At 34.2% G+C, this 17,474-nt stretch overlaps 1 protein-coding gene across 2 annotated transcripts in view; it reads left to right on the forward strand.

Annotated features, from left to right (window-relative positions):
• LOC126820578 (3-hydroxyanthranilate 3,4-dioxygenase) overlaps nucleotides 1-15,533 on the forward strand; it is a 34,202-nt gene extending 18,669 nt beyond the window's left edge. For both annotated transcript variants that reach the window (XM_050548625.2, XM_050548624.1), the window contains exons 5-9: nucleotides 7,903-8,004; nucleotides 9,407-9,450; nucleotides 10,582-10,799; nucleotides 11,428-11,510; nucleotides 13,740-15,533. In XM_050548625.2, coding sequence (XP_050404582.1) covers nucleotides 7,903-8,004; nucleotides 9,407-9,450; nucleotides 10,582-10,799; nucleotides 11,428-11,510; nucleotides 13,740-13,815 — 523 coding nt within the window. In that variant the 3' untranslated portion in view covers nucleotides 13,816-15,533. The remainder of the gene's footprint in view (nucleotides 1-7,902; nucleotides 8,005-9,406; nucleotides 9,451-10,581; nucleotides 10,800-11,427; nucleotides 11,511-13,739) is intronic.
• The last annotated feature ends 1,941 nt before the right edge of the window (nucleotides 15,534-17,474 follow it).

Consider the following 17,474-nt stretch of genomic DNA (forward strand, 5'->3'; position numbering starts at 1 on the left):
ACATTTTAAATGGCCATTGTCAGCCACAGTAATCACCTATTTTGAAGAGCATGAATTTTAGTTGGTTGAGATGATAAATACTGATGTCTTATGAGAAATTGTGATAGTTGAAAATGCAAAGATGAAAAAGTTGGAGAGAATTTGCCAACAAGAACAGTCTAGAATTTAAAAAATACAACCCAGTTTCACACAGTAAATTCTTGGTCTTTTTGTCCCCCGCCTTTCGAAGAAAGCAGGGGACTATTAAAATGGGTTCGTCCGTCTGTCTGTCTGTCTGTCTGTCTGTCCGTCTGTCTGTCCCGTCTGTCTGTCCGTCTGTCTGTCCGTCACACTTTTTGGGACACAATAACTCTCTTCCTAATTGAGCTAGAATGTTCAAACTTGGTGTATGTGTTTATTAGGTCAATGCCTTGATGGAGTTCGAAGATGAGCATTTTCCGCTTAGGGTAAGCAGAGATAAGCAATTTGATTGGTTGATGCTTTGGGACACGATAACTCTCTTCCTAATTGGGCTAGAATGTTCAAACTTGGTGTATGTGTTGATTAGGTCAATGCCTTGATGGAGTTCGAAGATGAGCATTTTCCGCTTAGGGTAAGCAGAGATAAGCAATTTGATTGGTTGATGCTTTGGGACACGATAACTTTTAATTGAGCTAGAATGTTCAAACTTGGTGTATGTGTTTATTAGGTCAATGCCTTGATGGAGTTCGAAGATGAGCATTTTCCGCTTAGGGTAAGCAGAGATAAGCAATTTGATTGGTTGATACTTTGGGGCACGATAACTCTCTTCCTAATTGAGCTAGAATGTTCAAACTTGGTGTATGTGTTGATTAGGTCAATGCCTTGATGGAGTTCGAAGATGAGCATTTTCCGCTTAGGGTAAGCAGAGATAAGCAATTTGATTGGTTGATGCTTTGGGACACGATAACTTTAGTTCTAATTAAGTGAGATTGATGAAACTTGGTGTATAGTTTCATTACATCAATACCTTGACTAAGTTCAATCATGAGCATTTTCTACTCAGGCTAAGCAGAGCGATAAGCAATTTGATTGGTCGAGACATTGGAACACAATAATTCACATTCTAATTGATGTAGAATGTTCAAACTTGGTGTAGGCTTTCATTAGGTGAATGCCTTGATGGAGTTCAATGATGAACATTGTATGCTTACGGTAAGCAGAGATAAGCAATCTGATTGGTTGATGCTTTGGGGCATGATAACTTTGAGAGAGATGAAACTCCGAATATAGATTCATTATATCATTACCTTGACTAAGTTCGATGGTGAAAATTTTCTGCTAAGGCTAAGGAGCAATAAGCAATTTGATTGGTCAAGACTTTGGAACATAATAACTCTGCTTTTAATTGAGGTAGAATGTTTAAACTTGATGTAGATGTTCATTAGGTGAATGTCTTGACTAAGTTCAATGATTAACATTTCGAGCTGAAGCCAAGCAGAGCTTATCAGTTTCATAATCTTGATTCTATTTGATAGACAGTGATGAAACTTAGTCTATAGTTTAACTGTTCGATACTTTTGAAAAAAATAAATGTTCTATTAATTAATACGTGTCATCTAATTATTTTGGTATTTCGGCGGGGGACATCAGCCTCACTGTTGGCTTGTTTAAATATACTATTATAATGATTTTCTGGGTGTTAATATATACTGTGTTAAACAATATCTTGAAAATGGCCATAAAGTTTTTATTCTAAACACAGCACTTCTAGTATGTTTGAAGCTCTGTTAAAAGCAACTGTTGCAACTATTGATCAATAATCTCTGATGGAAATATCTTTTATAGTATTTAATTTATGCAGTAGTTAATACAGCAATAAAAATTCAACACAAAGCAGCATGTTACACTAATGCCACTATGTGTGTCTCTAGTTCAGAACTGAACCACATGTATTTCCTTGTCACTATAAGTTTTATTTGCAGCAAGATGTTCCAAATGAGTTATAAACACTGTATTTACCAGGATTATCAAATGCCAATAACTTAAATGAGTCACATTCCTAAAACTTAATCTTTTTCCATTTGATTAGATCACAGACACTTTTTACTTCCTGTAATTTTTTGGTGATTTGTGATAAAGATAAAATAACCAATAAGCATATTATCACCATTTTTAAATTGAGTTTGATTTAAAGAGCCTTTCAATGCCAGTTCTTGTCTGTGGGCAACATGCCAAATCATCCAGGAGACAATTAATATTGAATAAAGTTTATTCTGTAATTTATAAATATTCCTAATCTTTAAAGGCATTTAGTAGGCATTTAGTAACTGGGTAGAGCAACACACATAAAAAACATACTTATGGAAGAAATAAATAAATAAGTAGGTGTTTTTTCCATAAGTATGGTTTTTTTTGTGTATGATATTCCTAAGGGTTCAAAACTGCTTCTATTACTGGTTTGATTGTTTTAGCATCAGTGTTTTTACATTTATATTGATATGGTCTAGTGATCATGTGTATCTCTGTATATTTTACACTGTAGAATTTAGAAACACTTATATTATTAGAGTAACTGTATAATAATTATAGGCTTGTCTTGTCTTTTGTTAGGAAGCAGAGAGGCTAAATGGTTTAACGCATGCGCTTTGGTTGGATCATAAGATCTCTTATTGAGTCAACTGGCTTGGTTTTGATTCCCTGTTTGTACATGACAAGGAGTTCGGTTGTCTGTCCAGCTTTATGGGTTTTCTCAAGTTTCCTCCTACTGCTAAAGAATCCTACGCGATAGTAAATTACTAAAATAGAAATGTGTAATGTGTTAGTCCCAAAATGACATAGTTTGTGTCAAGTGGACATTAATCCCCCTCTCTCTGATCTAGCATTATGACTTTTTCTTAATTAAAGATGCATTATGTAAGATTTAGATAAAGAACTGTTCGTTCTTGCTATATTCAAAAATAGATTATGAAAAATGAATATATTGAAAATTTCAGTCTAATTACTTGTTTCTGAACAAAGTTATCAGGTTTTGAAGTGTTGACAATATAATCTCAATTGTCATCTACCATTGTTACTATAATAAAGTCTCCAGAATCTATTTTTAAATTAATTTATTAAATGGCGATCGTGTTTCAATCCATTGAAAATTACGACCTTCCGAGGGTTTATAGAGTTGATTATGAGCTTTTCATTTAAATAAATACCTAATTAATAATTTATATAAGATTTAGAGGCCAAAATATAGACCTACAATTTGCAGATTTAACGCTACAAATAATGCATCTTTAAATGTTAAATGATCAATCTAGTTATACATTAGCTTGGATCAAGCTGTGAGAAATTTGATGTTTTCTGACAAAATCAAAAATCCTGCCCCATTAGTTTAATTAAGAATAATAGTTTTATACATAAATATTATAAAAGGCTTGTATTCTCTATGGATTATATGATTCGAGTAATTGTATATATGTTTTAATAGTCTTGTCTATTTTTTCTACATTTTAAGTAAGGATAATAGTGTTATATATATATAAATATTTGAATGTAGAGATAAGATCATAAGTAGCAGCTGAGTTCTATATTAAAACACCATCTTGATTTTATATATATATATATGGACACAGATCACCAAATATTCCTACGCCGTCACCCACGAAACAAGGGCTAAAGCTATTTTTAGTCTTCCTCTCCCTTTTCCTTTTTCCCCCTTTTGCATGGCGATTTTTGTTGACTTTTTGGTGTAGAATTGAGGAAAAGGGTTTGAAAATACATTTTCTGCCAGGTTTTGGTGAATATTCATAATTTTGATGCGGAAGGATACAAGAGTTGAGAGGTTGGTTACGTTGAAATGTAGGGCCTGAAATTGCATGTTTACTTGTCTCTACTTCCAGCTTGTGTATCTCAAGTTTTTCATGAAGAACCTCATACGTGCTTTTGGGCAAGTGGTTGCCACATGTTGCTCCATCTGTGGTAGAAAGCGTTCTACCCAACGAAAATTTGGGAAAAAGTTAGAGCCGGTCTAAGATACGAGAATTAACATTGGAGTCAATGGGGAAATCTTTAGTGATCTGTGTCCTGTCTGTGTGTGATAAGGCTGTCACTGATATGCCTTAGTTTTGAAAATATGAAGATTAAATTCTCAGAAAATATGAATAAAATAGTTTGGCTACAGAAAAACTAAAAAAAGTTAATTAAAAAAAAAAAAAATCAAAGTTTTGAAGAAAAATTGTGATTTTACTGCAAATTTCTCAATTTTCAATTTTTATTGAATTTTTAACAGTAAGTAAAATATTCTAATGCCCAATGTTGGCTTATTCAGTCTCAGAAAGCACAGATAAAATGAACAGTATTGAAATTTCACCAAATTTTGTCTAAAAATCAGGAATATTCACAAAAAATCTTGAGATTCCCCCCATTTGGATGTAGAAATTAATATTTTCATGACTACTAAAATGAGTCAAAATGTCTAAAAATGCCCATATTTTCTTTGCTAATATAACTTAGATGGGATCTACATGTTTGTCAGGTTTAGAAATAGCTCCAGCTTTCCTACAGAAAATTGAAAATTGGTAACACTGAGTTAATAATGTACAGCAGATGGGTTTGTACAAAATGTTCAAAACAGGGGTTGGCTCAATTTTGCCACTATTTTACCCAGAATAAGCATTTTTTTCTTCTTTGAAACATTAAATTCTTGCATTTCCTTCATGTAGGAAGCAATATCCCAGCCTTTCTAGACATTTTTTACTCCATCATTCTGTTTAGAGAGGCAATAAATGCCCCACCCCACCCTTTTCTATTAATGTGTTTTGAGGGATTTAAATGCACCTGTGTTGACATGTAAATGATCTTAATTGGAATTTGTGGTTGAATTACAGCTAAGAATGTTATTTTTCACCCAAAAATATTTTTTGTGTGCATTTCAAGGATTTCTAACCCTTATTTGTTCAGAGTCAAACGTAGAACCCTGAGGCACTTCAGGCCAATGAGACCAGACCCAGATATAAAACTGGTGTAGATGTGTAAATGTCAGTTTAATGTTCAATATTTTCTTGTCAAAATCCAGCATTTGTGGTGTTTGCTGCATTTATGTTGCCTATAAAACAATAAAATGTTAATTTTTCTCCTTTTCAGGCCTCTTTTTATGTTGTCATGTCTGTCATGACTACTTTTTTGACTTCATTTTTTCAGGAAATTAATGTAAAGTTCCAGACATCTTGCTTTAGCACAAGGATTGCAATACAAATTTGTAACATGCCTCTGAGGTTTGAGATGTTGGAAACATTGAAATATTCCCAAATTTGTGAAAATTGTGTATTCTGTGACCCTTCTGTTAGAGAGGGGTGATCATAGACCAAATATGGCATTTTTTTCATTCATCAAGGCCTATTTTTAACCATAATTCATATTTATTGCACCTATTTTAGTTTATATGTGCATATGTTAGCCAGGGATGGTAAAACATAGCTGTTAGACAGATTCCTTTGGTAATGTAAGTTCTGCAACCATAGATTAGATTAATTCAATCAGTGGCATGTTCAGGGGGTAGGCATACATGTTTCAGTATAGATCTCTAATATTACAACCATTGCAACTGGTTTGCATTTTTTCTGTTTGCATATTGTCCACAGATTCTAAAAATATATTTCTTGTCCGTCCGGATATTTAAAAAAGTGGAAAATTATTGGTATTTTGAGAGATGCTACATGTAAATTTTGTACATTTTTCATCACATGGCAGTAAAAAATTATATTTTTGAAAAAAATTCCAAATTATGAGTGTTTTGTATGTAGTTTCTTTGTTACTTGTCTAATTTTTTCACAGAACTCAGATACTGCCTTTAATAAGAAAGATTTTTAAATTTTAGCACAAAAGGCCTATGGACCTGAGATGCACCAGTGTACATAAAGCAGCATGTGTACTTAAAGGGCCATCATTTTTACAGTTATTCTTTGATTTTGATTTTCTTTCACCGGCATGTTGCCAGAACACATGGGAAGGAAATAAAAAAGGCCTTTTGGTGATCCCTGAAGTTTCACCCCTATATAGGACACAGATCACCAAATATTCCTACGCCGTCACCCACGAAACAAGGGCTAAAGCTATTTTTAGTCTTCCTCTCCCTTTTCCTTTTTCCCCCTTTTGCATGGCGATTTTTGTTGACTTTTTGGTGTAGAATTGAGGAAAAGGGTTTGAAAATACATTTTCTGCCAGGTTTTGGTGAATATTCATAATTTTGATGCGGAAGGATACAAGAGTTGAGAGGTTGGTTACGTTGAAATGTAGGGCCTGAAATTGCATGTTTACTTGTCTCTACTTCCAGCTTGTGTATCTCAAGTTTTTCATGAAGAACCTCATACGTGCTTTTGGGCAAGTGGTTGCCACATGTTGCTCCATCTGTGGTAGAAAGCGTTCTACCCAACGAAAATTTGGGAAAAAGTTAGAGCCGGTCTAAGATACGAGAATTAACATTGGAGTCAATGGGGAAATCTTTAGTGATCTGTGTCCATATATATATAGGTACATGTAGAGTTGTAGACCTATTATTATAATAGTTTTATATTCACTGTCATGTTTTACTTTAAAGTAATATAAAACTTTAGTGACTTGTGTCAATAAACAGTTATTTTTTACTTGTCCAAGTTTTAACGTGACCCTATATTGACATTACATGTACCTTAATGTTTACATTACTTATTGACACACCAGGCCCTGGTTTCACAAAACATTCTCAGAATAAAGTTAAGAATTTAACTTTTGTTATTTCATTGTATCAAATACATCAATAAGTAACTATTTGCAAATTTGGTGTTTCTGGATCAAAGATATTTCTCATAAACAGTGATTGAAAGTTGAGTAAATTCTTATGTCTGAGAATGCTTTGTGAAACATTAATCCACATATCTTTTTGAAATTCATATCTATTTCCTATCTCATTCAATGAAGAAGCCTCTTCATTTTCAACTTGTATATGCCCTTTTCTTACAGAATTATGTTAGCACTTTATAGGCAGCAATTATTAATCTGTCTTTCTGAAATATATACTGGCTGTCTTATCCTATTGAAAGAAAGAACCCTATCCATTTTAGATAACTTATTCCTTTTTGTTACTTATGAAATCTTGTTAGTACCTGAGAAGCTTCAATTATGATTTGATTTTGTCTCTAAATTCACTCTGGCTATATCTGTCCACTGTTGAGATTAGTGAAACGAAGAGGCCTGTTGGATTTCATCAATTTCTATTAATTACTTTTTGTAGAGTTTCTCCACAAGAATTATAATGTGATTGGTTTGTAATTATTATGTGGTGTTTATATAATACTGGTATGCAGGAAATGAAGAAGCCTATCACATTTCAACAATATATGACTTCTGTTGGTTTTACCCTAGTCTCGGTCACCCAGAACCTCCTGATTTTCAACATACGGAGGATCTGGGACCGTTGTCAATGTTTGACGAAAAGTTCCATTGCCCATGCGTAACCGATTATCCAGTATCTTTGGTCAAGTCAAGTAAGAGTTCTGGCCCCTTCTCGCAATAAATCCCATAATTCTTTCATTAACACAAATGAACATGAATCGTGACAACGAATTAGGATTCATTAAAAACAACCCATAAATATGGACCATGAAGAGAGAAATGTTACAATAAAAAAAAATAAGTGTGTTGGATATTGAACTGGCAATGCAATCAAATGGATTTTCTGAAATGGCATTCTTAAAATTAATTTCATGGGCGTTACCTCCCGTAGACTTTGTTTATGATAATGTAAACGACTGGATAAGGACATCGCATCCAGACTAACATTCGTAGAATATTTTTCTGGATGATAGTTTTACCCTTGCTCACTATTGCAGAATATTGTGAACACTCTAGTGCTTGAAATTGATATATATTGTTTAACATTAGAAATAAGTATAATTTTATTTGAATGTTTTGTAGGTATTATCAAGAACATGATGGTGTTCCTACAGTACAGTCTTTATATGAGAAATGGTTTTATTGTGAAGATCTTGGTACACAGTTAGTTCCAATTATAAAGGAGTAAGTATTCTATCAATCATGAAAATTATGTGTATGAAATAAATGCCAACTATGTTATAAACTGGTGTAAATTCGACTTTGTGATTTGGCATATGATCAACCCAATTTTTTGATGAAAGTTATTTGAAAGATTAAGATATTTAATATAAAACTTGTATGTAACATTGATGAGAAATTATTTCAAGATACAACCAAATTCCTTAACATGAAAGTCTTGATTATATGCCAATTTCCATTAACCCTTTAGCACTTGTAAATATTGACAACCCCCAGTTTCATGAAAAAAAACCCAGAATAAAGTGTATCTTTTGGTTGAGTTTTGTAGCTCATTTTTGAAACTGTCCATAACTACTGCCCCATAGACTGCCTTAATGTCTTAGTCACAGAACTAACATTATGGTCCTCCTTAAACATGCATTATGCAAGAGCTAAATCTGCCTATTGCAGGTCTTTCTTTAGGCCTGAAATGTTTTCTAAAGTATTAATTAGACATTAATTAACTGATCCAGGCCATAATCAATTCTCGATGGCATCAGATTTCTCCGATATTAAATAGATTAGAATGGTTCAGCGATACTTTGATTTAATCAAATATGGAGGACCGAGACTTGGCTTCGATCAACCAGTACGGTGGTTGAAATTATTGCACACGTCTGTCAAACCTTCAAAGGCTAATATCTTCGCTTGCAATAGAGTAATTTGAATGAAATTTTCAAATTATTCATTTTACATTATCTGCTTTCGAACTATTATAGCTATTATAGCAAGAATGGCTAGTTCTTTATCTAAATCTTACATAATGTATATTTAAATAGTTCACAGCTATTTACATTACCCTGGTGACAGTGGGAGCAGAATTTTTGGGGGGCAATCCAAGTACTAAAGGGTTAATTTACAGTTTATAGCTATATAAATATGTGATACATTTATACAAGAGAGAAATTGATGCGACTGTGATATCTTTGAGAACAACTTGATTTTCAGGCATTTAAGTGATATTGAAATATCCTACTGTTCAAGGAGGTCGGGTGTTCGATCCCTGCATTGATCGAGAATGTTCATCCAGATTTTCCGGCGTGGTTTCCCCTTGTCAGTGGTGCAGGACGGAGGGCCTGACAAGGACACCTGTCTAGTCATTTGGATGGGACGAAAAACTGAGGTCCCGTGTACACATTGGTGTGCACGTAAAAGATCCCTTGGCAGTTGGAATTCGATATAATAGTAGGCCGTAGTGCCGCTGCCCGGGCAAAATTTCCTTCATAGCACACTGTATGGCATATGCCCGTCTTCATTAGCCCAGTTTAGGAGCATAACAGGACGCTAAACCCCATTTCATTTCATTTCCTACTGTTCAAGATACTGTATATATTTTTGACATTATCTGTTTCTTTTTTTTATTCAGGTTTTTCGAATCAACTCAGTACAAAACGGGTATTCCAAAAGAAGGTAACATTTTCAATCCTTATTTGTGAAAATATTTTACTCATACTTTTGAAGGAGTAAACTGAAATTTGTCCACAACCCCTTGATTTGAATGAAATTTGATAGGAATGTTGTTGGAAGGAGCAGGGTCATAGCCAACAATTCCTCAGGATTGCTGGTCTGTTTCTCCCCTTATCAGTCGTTCAGATGAAATAAAAACTGAGGTCCATCTGTGCACACATTGGCGTTGGAACCATTGGCAGTTGGAATTCGATGAAGAGTAAGCGAAAATATGGCTCAAGGATAATTCGTCCCCAAACAATTCGTCACAGGACAATTCATCCCCGGACAACTTGTCCCCGATGACAATACATTCTAGGACTATTAGTCCCCTATGGTTATCCGCACCGGACAACTCGTCCCCAAGGACAATTCGTCCTATGACTATTCATCCCCTAGGAGAATTTATCCCAAGACAACAATAATGATAGTTATCAAAAACTGAATTAATCTTTCCTTATTCTCCTAAATCTCAGTATTCGATAGATTTTCATCGATTTACATTTAGTATTAAATCTAATCCTCAGCTTAATGGTTCCTGAAATTCTTTCGAGATAATTGATAGAAATAGGATCTGCATGGTTATTGTTCCATTCTGGTGACTTCATCACTTATTTATGATTCAAACCACCATTGGATAGCTTTTGCCAAACACCTTACAGTTCTATAAAAAGGATCATATGTTTAAATGGTTTCCTACTAAGGATTTTTTTGATCTGTTATTGAAAATTGAAAGGATTGGGGTTCTATCGAATGCCCCCCACCCCCCAGAAGAGTTTCAGAATTGGCAGGAAGACGGGGAGCTACTAATTTCTTCCTCCGTTTCGCCTTCATATTTTTTTTTAACAACCCAGGGACGAATAGTCATGTTGGATAAATTGTCCTCTGGGACGAATTTTCCGTGGACAATTTGTTCGGGTACTTATTGTCCCATACCCACAAGATAAAGACGCCTTCATAGCACATTAGATAGTGTATGTCCGTCTTCCATTGGCACATAAAAGTAGAATGTTGAACATGATTTTATTTTCATTTTCCAAACAAAATATTATTTTGATAGCCATTCTTTTCAATGTTATTATATTATCATTTCAGGTACAATACCAAAAGATCCCCCAATAACAGTTGATTCTGAAGTAACATTAAAAAATCCATTTAGTTTAAAGAATTGGATAAATAAAAATCGAGCTGATCTCAATAGCAAGGGCTGTATGTCCTTATTTGGTAATGGAAATCAGTTTCAGGTTATGGTGTATGGTAAAGGGGAAAATTCTGGAAAACATCTTGTAGCTGAAACATGGATCTGGCAATTGGTAAGGGACCATCTCAAAATCTCAACACCTGCATCCAAACAAATAACAAGCAGAACTGGGTGGATGTGATGAATGACACCGTGTATAGAAAATAATGATTAAATGTCGGTTATTATTGAATCATAAACGGAAATATGTTAATGTTTTCGTACTACATGAATGAGATTGGCATTGGGGTGTGAGACGAGATTTATCCGTGGGTTAATTGTTTGAACATAACTGTTGAAATTTTGCGACAATCCCCAAGTTAATTCAAACAAGTTACATTTAAAGTGTATTTTGTCAGTGATTTTCTGTACAATTATTCAGGAAATCCTATACCTTGTAGATTATAAAAATTTCCAAAGAATGACAACTCACTATAGTAACCATTGGTAACAAGGTATCCAAAGATTTATCAAAAATAGCTTAGTTAGTGATGAAAATCTTGATTAAGTATAATTTCCCCCTGTCAGAATAGTTCAAATTGTTTTGGGTTTTTTGTTTGTGGGAAGTGAGAGTAATGTGGGAAGCTCAGAGTCAGAAAATCGTTTAATTCAGAGATAAGATTGTAGACACCTCAAGACCTAAAATACTTCATTGTAGTAGTGATGACAGTACCTTTTAATTTATTGTTTATTTATTCCAGGAGGGAACATCAACTGTAACAATTAGTGGAAAGACATATGAATTATCTGTTAATGATACTGTGCTTATACCCATTTGTAAAATGTAAGTAAACCATGAATTACCTTTCAACATTCCGACTTCCATTTTATAGTTGGGAGCCACAGTGGCTCAGTGAGTTCATCGATGGCTCACTAACCAGGAAATCCCAGGATCGATCCTGGTATTGGTGGTGAAAGTTTATTATGAAATTTTGGCGTCGTTTCCCCATGTTATCGATGCAGGACATAGCACCTGGTAAGGAACAGTGTCTAGTCTTTTGGATGGGATAAGAAAAATGAGGTCTGTAGACACATTGGTGTGCATGTAAAAGAAGCCTTGGGTTGAAACTGCTGTCTGGGAAAAATTTCTCTTAAACCACGTATGCTCGGCTTCATTAGTCCTATCAGTGCAGAAAATTAGGATGTTTGTTGATATTTCATACATTGTTTTATAGCAGGGCAGAGGTAGACTTAAAATATGTATTGCGACTCGAGACTCAACTCAGCAGTCGTCACAACTTGCGCCTTGAAAGCGCTAAGGACTCAATCGCAGTGAGGTGACGTAACTCCAACTTGCCTTATTCAACATGAATTAATGACTCATTTGATGAGCTGGCAGTTTGAACAGGATTTGGGCTTTGTGAAGACTTGGGACTTGACTTTTTCTTAAAGCGAGAATTTCAAATTTTCTAAGAAAGTCAAAACATAATTATTTCTATGTCTTTTGCTCAATATGTTATCAAATCACTATTATACGATCATGGGCATTATTTCCCACCCTTAAAAATCTATGACACAGGAAATAACAACACAATTACCTCCCCTGTTTTGCTATTGACAACATGGGGCAGCCATTTTCCGATGTTGGAATTTGAAGTTAAAAATGATATTTTTGCCAATTTCTCAGTTGGCAATAGCGAATTATAGGATTAATAGGATTATTCTTTAACAAGGTAGGACTGTTTATGGATACCATCTATTTTAAGGCTTTATTTTAATACATTTTAAAAATGTAACTTGAAAATTTGCAATTGCAACTTTAAAGTTCCTTGACTTGGGACTCGACTTGGACTCAAGGTTCCTTGACTTGGGACTCGACTTGGACTCAAGGTTCCTTGACTTGGGACTCGACTTGGTCTCAAGGTTCCACGACTTGTTCCTACCTCTGTAGAAGGGTAATAGAGTTAGTCTGTCATTGTGAGAAATATAATTATATACTGATCTCCATTTCGAGGTTATTAATACAAATCAAAACTATCAAGAACTGCACCACTCATAAAATAAAACACTTAAGACAAGACACACAATATAAACAGACATTTCAAACAATAAACAACAAAGGGAGACAAACCAAGAAAAAGTGTGGCTCATGTTCGGCTATGTGTTAAAATAAATTTCAATGTTAGTACAATTGAATAAAACTATTCCAAAAAAATGAGGTAAAAAGCCTGCCAAAAATTATTGGGCAAGATGTTAAGTGTGTGGAAAGATGTAAGAATATTAAATATAAAGTTAGGGCATATCTCCTTATTTCTATTATACAGAGAAATCTTGTACTGAATACATAGAGTCAATTATAAAATGTGCGACCGGTCTAGATGGTGGTCGCCTGCTGAATAATGTTTGTCAGAAATAGCTAAAAGAAATAATTATTTCAATAATAAATAATTATTATGCTAAGATTTTATTTCTTTTTCCATAATACAAATTTTGTGTGCACCACACTGAAAAAGTTATATCAACAATTACGAACAATCCTAATTTTGAAGTGAAAGTCTTGGTTGTAAATTCTTGCAAGTTTTAACTATATTTCTCTCATTCAGCCAATCTGATTAAAACACAGAACCTATTTCATTTCATTTTTTATAGTTCAAAATTTCATTTTACTTGTCTTTACTACACTAGGATCTGGAAGAGTTGTTATATTACCGGCGTTCTGGGTGAAGTGAGGGATTAGCCAATGAAACGGTCTGTTACGGCGAGTTCTTGGCTTGTGATGCATGGAACTGTGGGTAAACCACTAGAAACGTCAATGCTGATTGATTAATCAATGTCTGCTGTCATAGGGTCAAAAGCCACTTGTACGCCCCCCGACGTGACCTTCCAGTACAACCGATCAGATCTTCATGTAGTGTAGGCCATTGAAAGTAATAAAAAAAAAAAAACGAAATATAGATCTGTATTTTAATCAAATTGCTCATTCGCTATTACTGAACATTTGTATTAACTGGTAAAAATGCTTTACTAATAACAGTAAGAATGAAAAATTTATTATTAATTTAAATATTTTCAGGTATACAGCAAAACGGTGTGAGAACTCAGTGGCTTTGATATGTTTTCAAGATCCGGGTTTGAAACGAGAAATATAAAGGATAAAACCACTGTTTGTTGTTGTTGATTGTTTCCTTTTCACATGAGATTGTTAAATCATGATAAATCATCACTGATCTTGTAATTTGTTCCTGTAGTAATATATATTGTAATGTAGATGGAATCTGTAATGTTTGAATGTTAGACTTTTGAATCATAATCAAGACAGCAAGGTTTACTTTAGACAGATATTTCGAGCCAAGCCGACAAATGCTCAACGCCTTTTTTTGATTTCTAAATTTGAATTTGCTTCATGTTTGGTATTTGATATTATATTAATTTTAAGAATTTTAAACGTCCAACGTCCAAATTGAGCATTTGCTTCATAATGTAGCAAAATATTATATCATTCACTTTTATAAATAAAGCACTGCCACTAACACACAAACATTGCATATGGGAAAATTCTAATGAAAATTAATTTCACGATTTAGACTGTTAAATGGAATATATTTGGACCAGGAATGGGGCCCCAATACTCTACTCATCTTGTTCTTGTTCTTCTTAAGGGGCAACACTCTTCGAAAAATACCTAAAGGTTTGCCGCCAATCCAATTACAAAACTTGGCATTCATGTTCCTTGGACAATTGCTCATCAATTGATGGATTCGATTTTTGATGTGACGTCACAATTCCAAGATGGATGCGATGATGTCATGCTTGGTTGCTAGTCTATAATATGCTTGTACTTGTTGTTTTTTTCTAATGGGATCTGTATGTGAATAAGTAATAATTTATTCATTTATATTTGTATAGTAAATCTTTGATATTGTTTAACCACTTAACGATTTAACTTTATATTTAATTAAGAGATATTAATTTAATATTTTAAATGTTGGGAACAGTTGGTATGTACAAAATGATTTCTTGCCAAGATTCGCTCATAAAATAGATTTTTAAAAAAAATCAATTTTGCTGGATGTTGTAGAAATCATTTAATTTATTCAAATAAACTATAATTACCTCATTTTTAACTTACTGCATAATTTACTAAACCTATAGAAATAATTGTTTGTTGTGCTCAATTTTTGTGTTAAAAGATGTTTTGTTTTTTTTAAATTTTTTCCTGCTTTGGCTTTTTTGTTGATTTTAATTTTGCAGTGCTCAATATATTCTCATAATTTTCGACCTATTTGGGTACTAGACACAAAAGCTTGTCAATGATGTCAATTACGGGACTGATGTTTCTTTACTTTGGTGCATAACTTTTAAGTTATTACATATCAAACATAACAGGTATCCAACCAGTACTGGGCAAATTTGTAATTCATGACGTCTAAAGTAGCAGGTCATTTGTACCCAACAGGTTTAACTCAACCAAATGATGAAATATATGATTTCATTTTTATTTACTAATTTTATGTATAAGCATTATTTTTTTTGTGTGATATTTTCAAAGTCTTATGGGCCCTTGGTGTTAATTATACATGAAGATTTTAATACAGATCTTTGAAATTTGATAAAATTATTATTATCCCTTTTTCATCATGTCCAGTATATTTAATGGATATTTTTATAATGTTATTTCTTATATTAAGATATCTAGTCTTCAGCTATATTTGAAGCAGTTTTTGTTGATTATATGGTATTAGATTAGTGGTACATGTATTTCATGTTAGTGTGACAGATAATATACAGAATTGTTTTCTGTATTTTGTGATATATTAGATTACATTAATTGTATTGACAGCGATGTAATTAAAGTAATGTAGCAATTTCTATGTAGTTTATTTGTGGGAGGGACAACAATATCCACTTCATAAATACATTGTTTGTTTGGTAGCCTGACCCCCACCCTTTGGATTAATTGAAAGATTAATTACTGTACTCCATGTATGGTCTCCCAGGGACACCTCACTGTGCCCACTCTGTTAATTTAGGGCATTAAATGTAGTCGGTCGTGGTGAATGGTATAACAATGAGGATATCAGAACCTGCTTCCTATATAGTCTGTTCTATAATAACAGATCAAACAACAACAAAAGTTTTCAGATATTTTACCATATAGATTAGGGAAGTCAATCAAGGCAGATTAAGCAGTTAATCAGTTAATGTACCGGTAGGTGTATAACTCTATAAAGGGTTGATCACTTAATTATGCATAACTTGAGTGTTGACAAAACATGGAATTATATATACTGATGATGTCACTCACTCATTGTGTGGTTCCAGACATGTAATAAAAGTTATTCAGTTTACTGAACTTAATGCCATCTGATGTATCTGCTTTTCTAATAGTATGACTGGGTGACTTTTCTAATGTTGTTGGGTAGGCCCTAGTCTTTCTAAAATTGTGGGGGGTTGGATGGCCGAATGGTTAGCACGTGCGTGCTGTATCATAAGGTCTGTCATTGAGTCAACTGGCGTGGTTTTGAATGCTTGGTTGTACATGACAAGGAGTAGGGTCGCCGATCCAACCTCGTGGGTTTTCTCCAGGACGTCCGATTCCCTCCAACTGCTAAAGACCCCTATGCGCAAGTGAATTATAGAAATAAAATTGAACCATGTGTTAGTCTCTCTCTCTCTTCTAATATTGTGACTGGGGGGCTTTTCTAATGTTGTTGGGTATTTTTTCTAATATTGTGACTGGGTGGCTTTTCTTAGACCAAAATTATGACTTAGTGGTTTTTCTAATGTTGGGCCAAAAATTTTGACTTTGTTGCTTTTCTAATATTATGGCTGGGTGTTTTTTTTTATAAGCCCACATATTCATGTGGACCTATCTTGTCACTGTCCTCGTTTGTCATTCACATTTTGTTCGTTGACACTCTACAGGTCACAATTTTTATCTGATTTTTACAAAACTTGAAATATAGGTTTATATCGGACCGTAACTTCATGAATTATGACCCCAGATTGTACAAATTGTGTTTTTAGCTAGTGGACCTCTAACTAAGAGGTCACAATTTTTATTCGTTTTTAAAAACCATTCTAATATATCACTGTTACCACCTAATAAGATCTCGGCTCCTTTAGATATTGACTGTAACATCCAGGATTATGGCCCCTTATTTGACAAAAATCGCCTTTTTAGTTTGTTCTCTGTCCATCTTTTGCAAAATGTGGGTGTATCTTGCATGGCAACTGCTTGTTTGTAAGTTGAATAAAGCAATACACTAGTTCAAATATAATTACACCATTGTTATAAACATCTACCTACTGTTAAAGATTAAAACAGAAATGTGAATTGAAATGAATTTGACGGCAAATTTCACAATAAACTTTTGGTTGCATCAATTTCATACTTGACCATTATGTTATGTTATAATATGGTTAACCGCCCAATGAACAGCTACTGCTTTAATGAGGAAGCTGCAGTGGCTCAGTGAGTAAGGCACTGACTCACTAAGCAGGTCTGGGGTTCGATTCTGGTGTTGGTGGGGGGTTGAATGGCTGAATGGTTAGCGTGCGCGCTGTATCATAAAGTCTGTCATTGAGTCGACTGGCGTGGTTTCGAATCCCCGGTTGTACGTGACAAGGAGTAGGGTCGCCTGTCCAACCTCGTGGGTTTTCTCCGGGTCCTCCGGTTTCCACCCACTGCTAAAGACCCCTATGCGCAAGCGAATTATTGAAATAAAATTAAACCATATGTTAGTCCTGAAATGACCTAGTTTGTGTCGAGTGGACGTTAAACCCCATTTTTCTCTCTCTCTCTGGT

The sequence above is a fragment of the Patella vulgata genome, chromosome 5 (assembly GCF_932274485.2).
Source record: "Patella vulgata chromosome 5, xgPatVulg1.2, whole genome shotgun sequence".
In the NCBI taxonomy this organism is placed as follows: Eukaryota; Metazoa; Mollusca; class Gastropoda; family Patellidae; genus Patella; species Patella vulgata.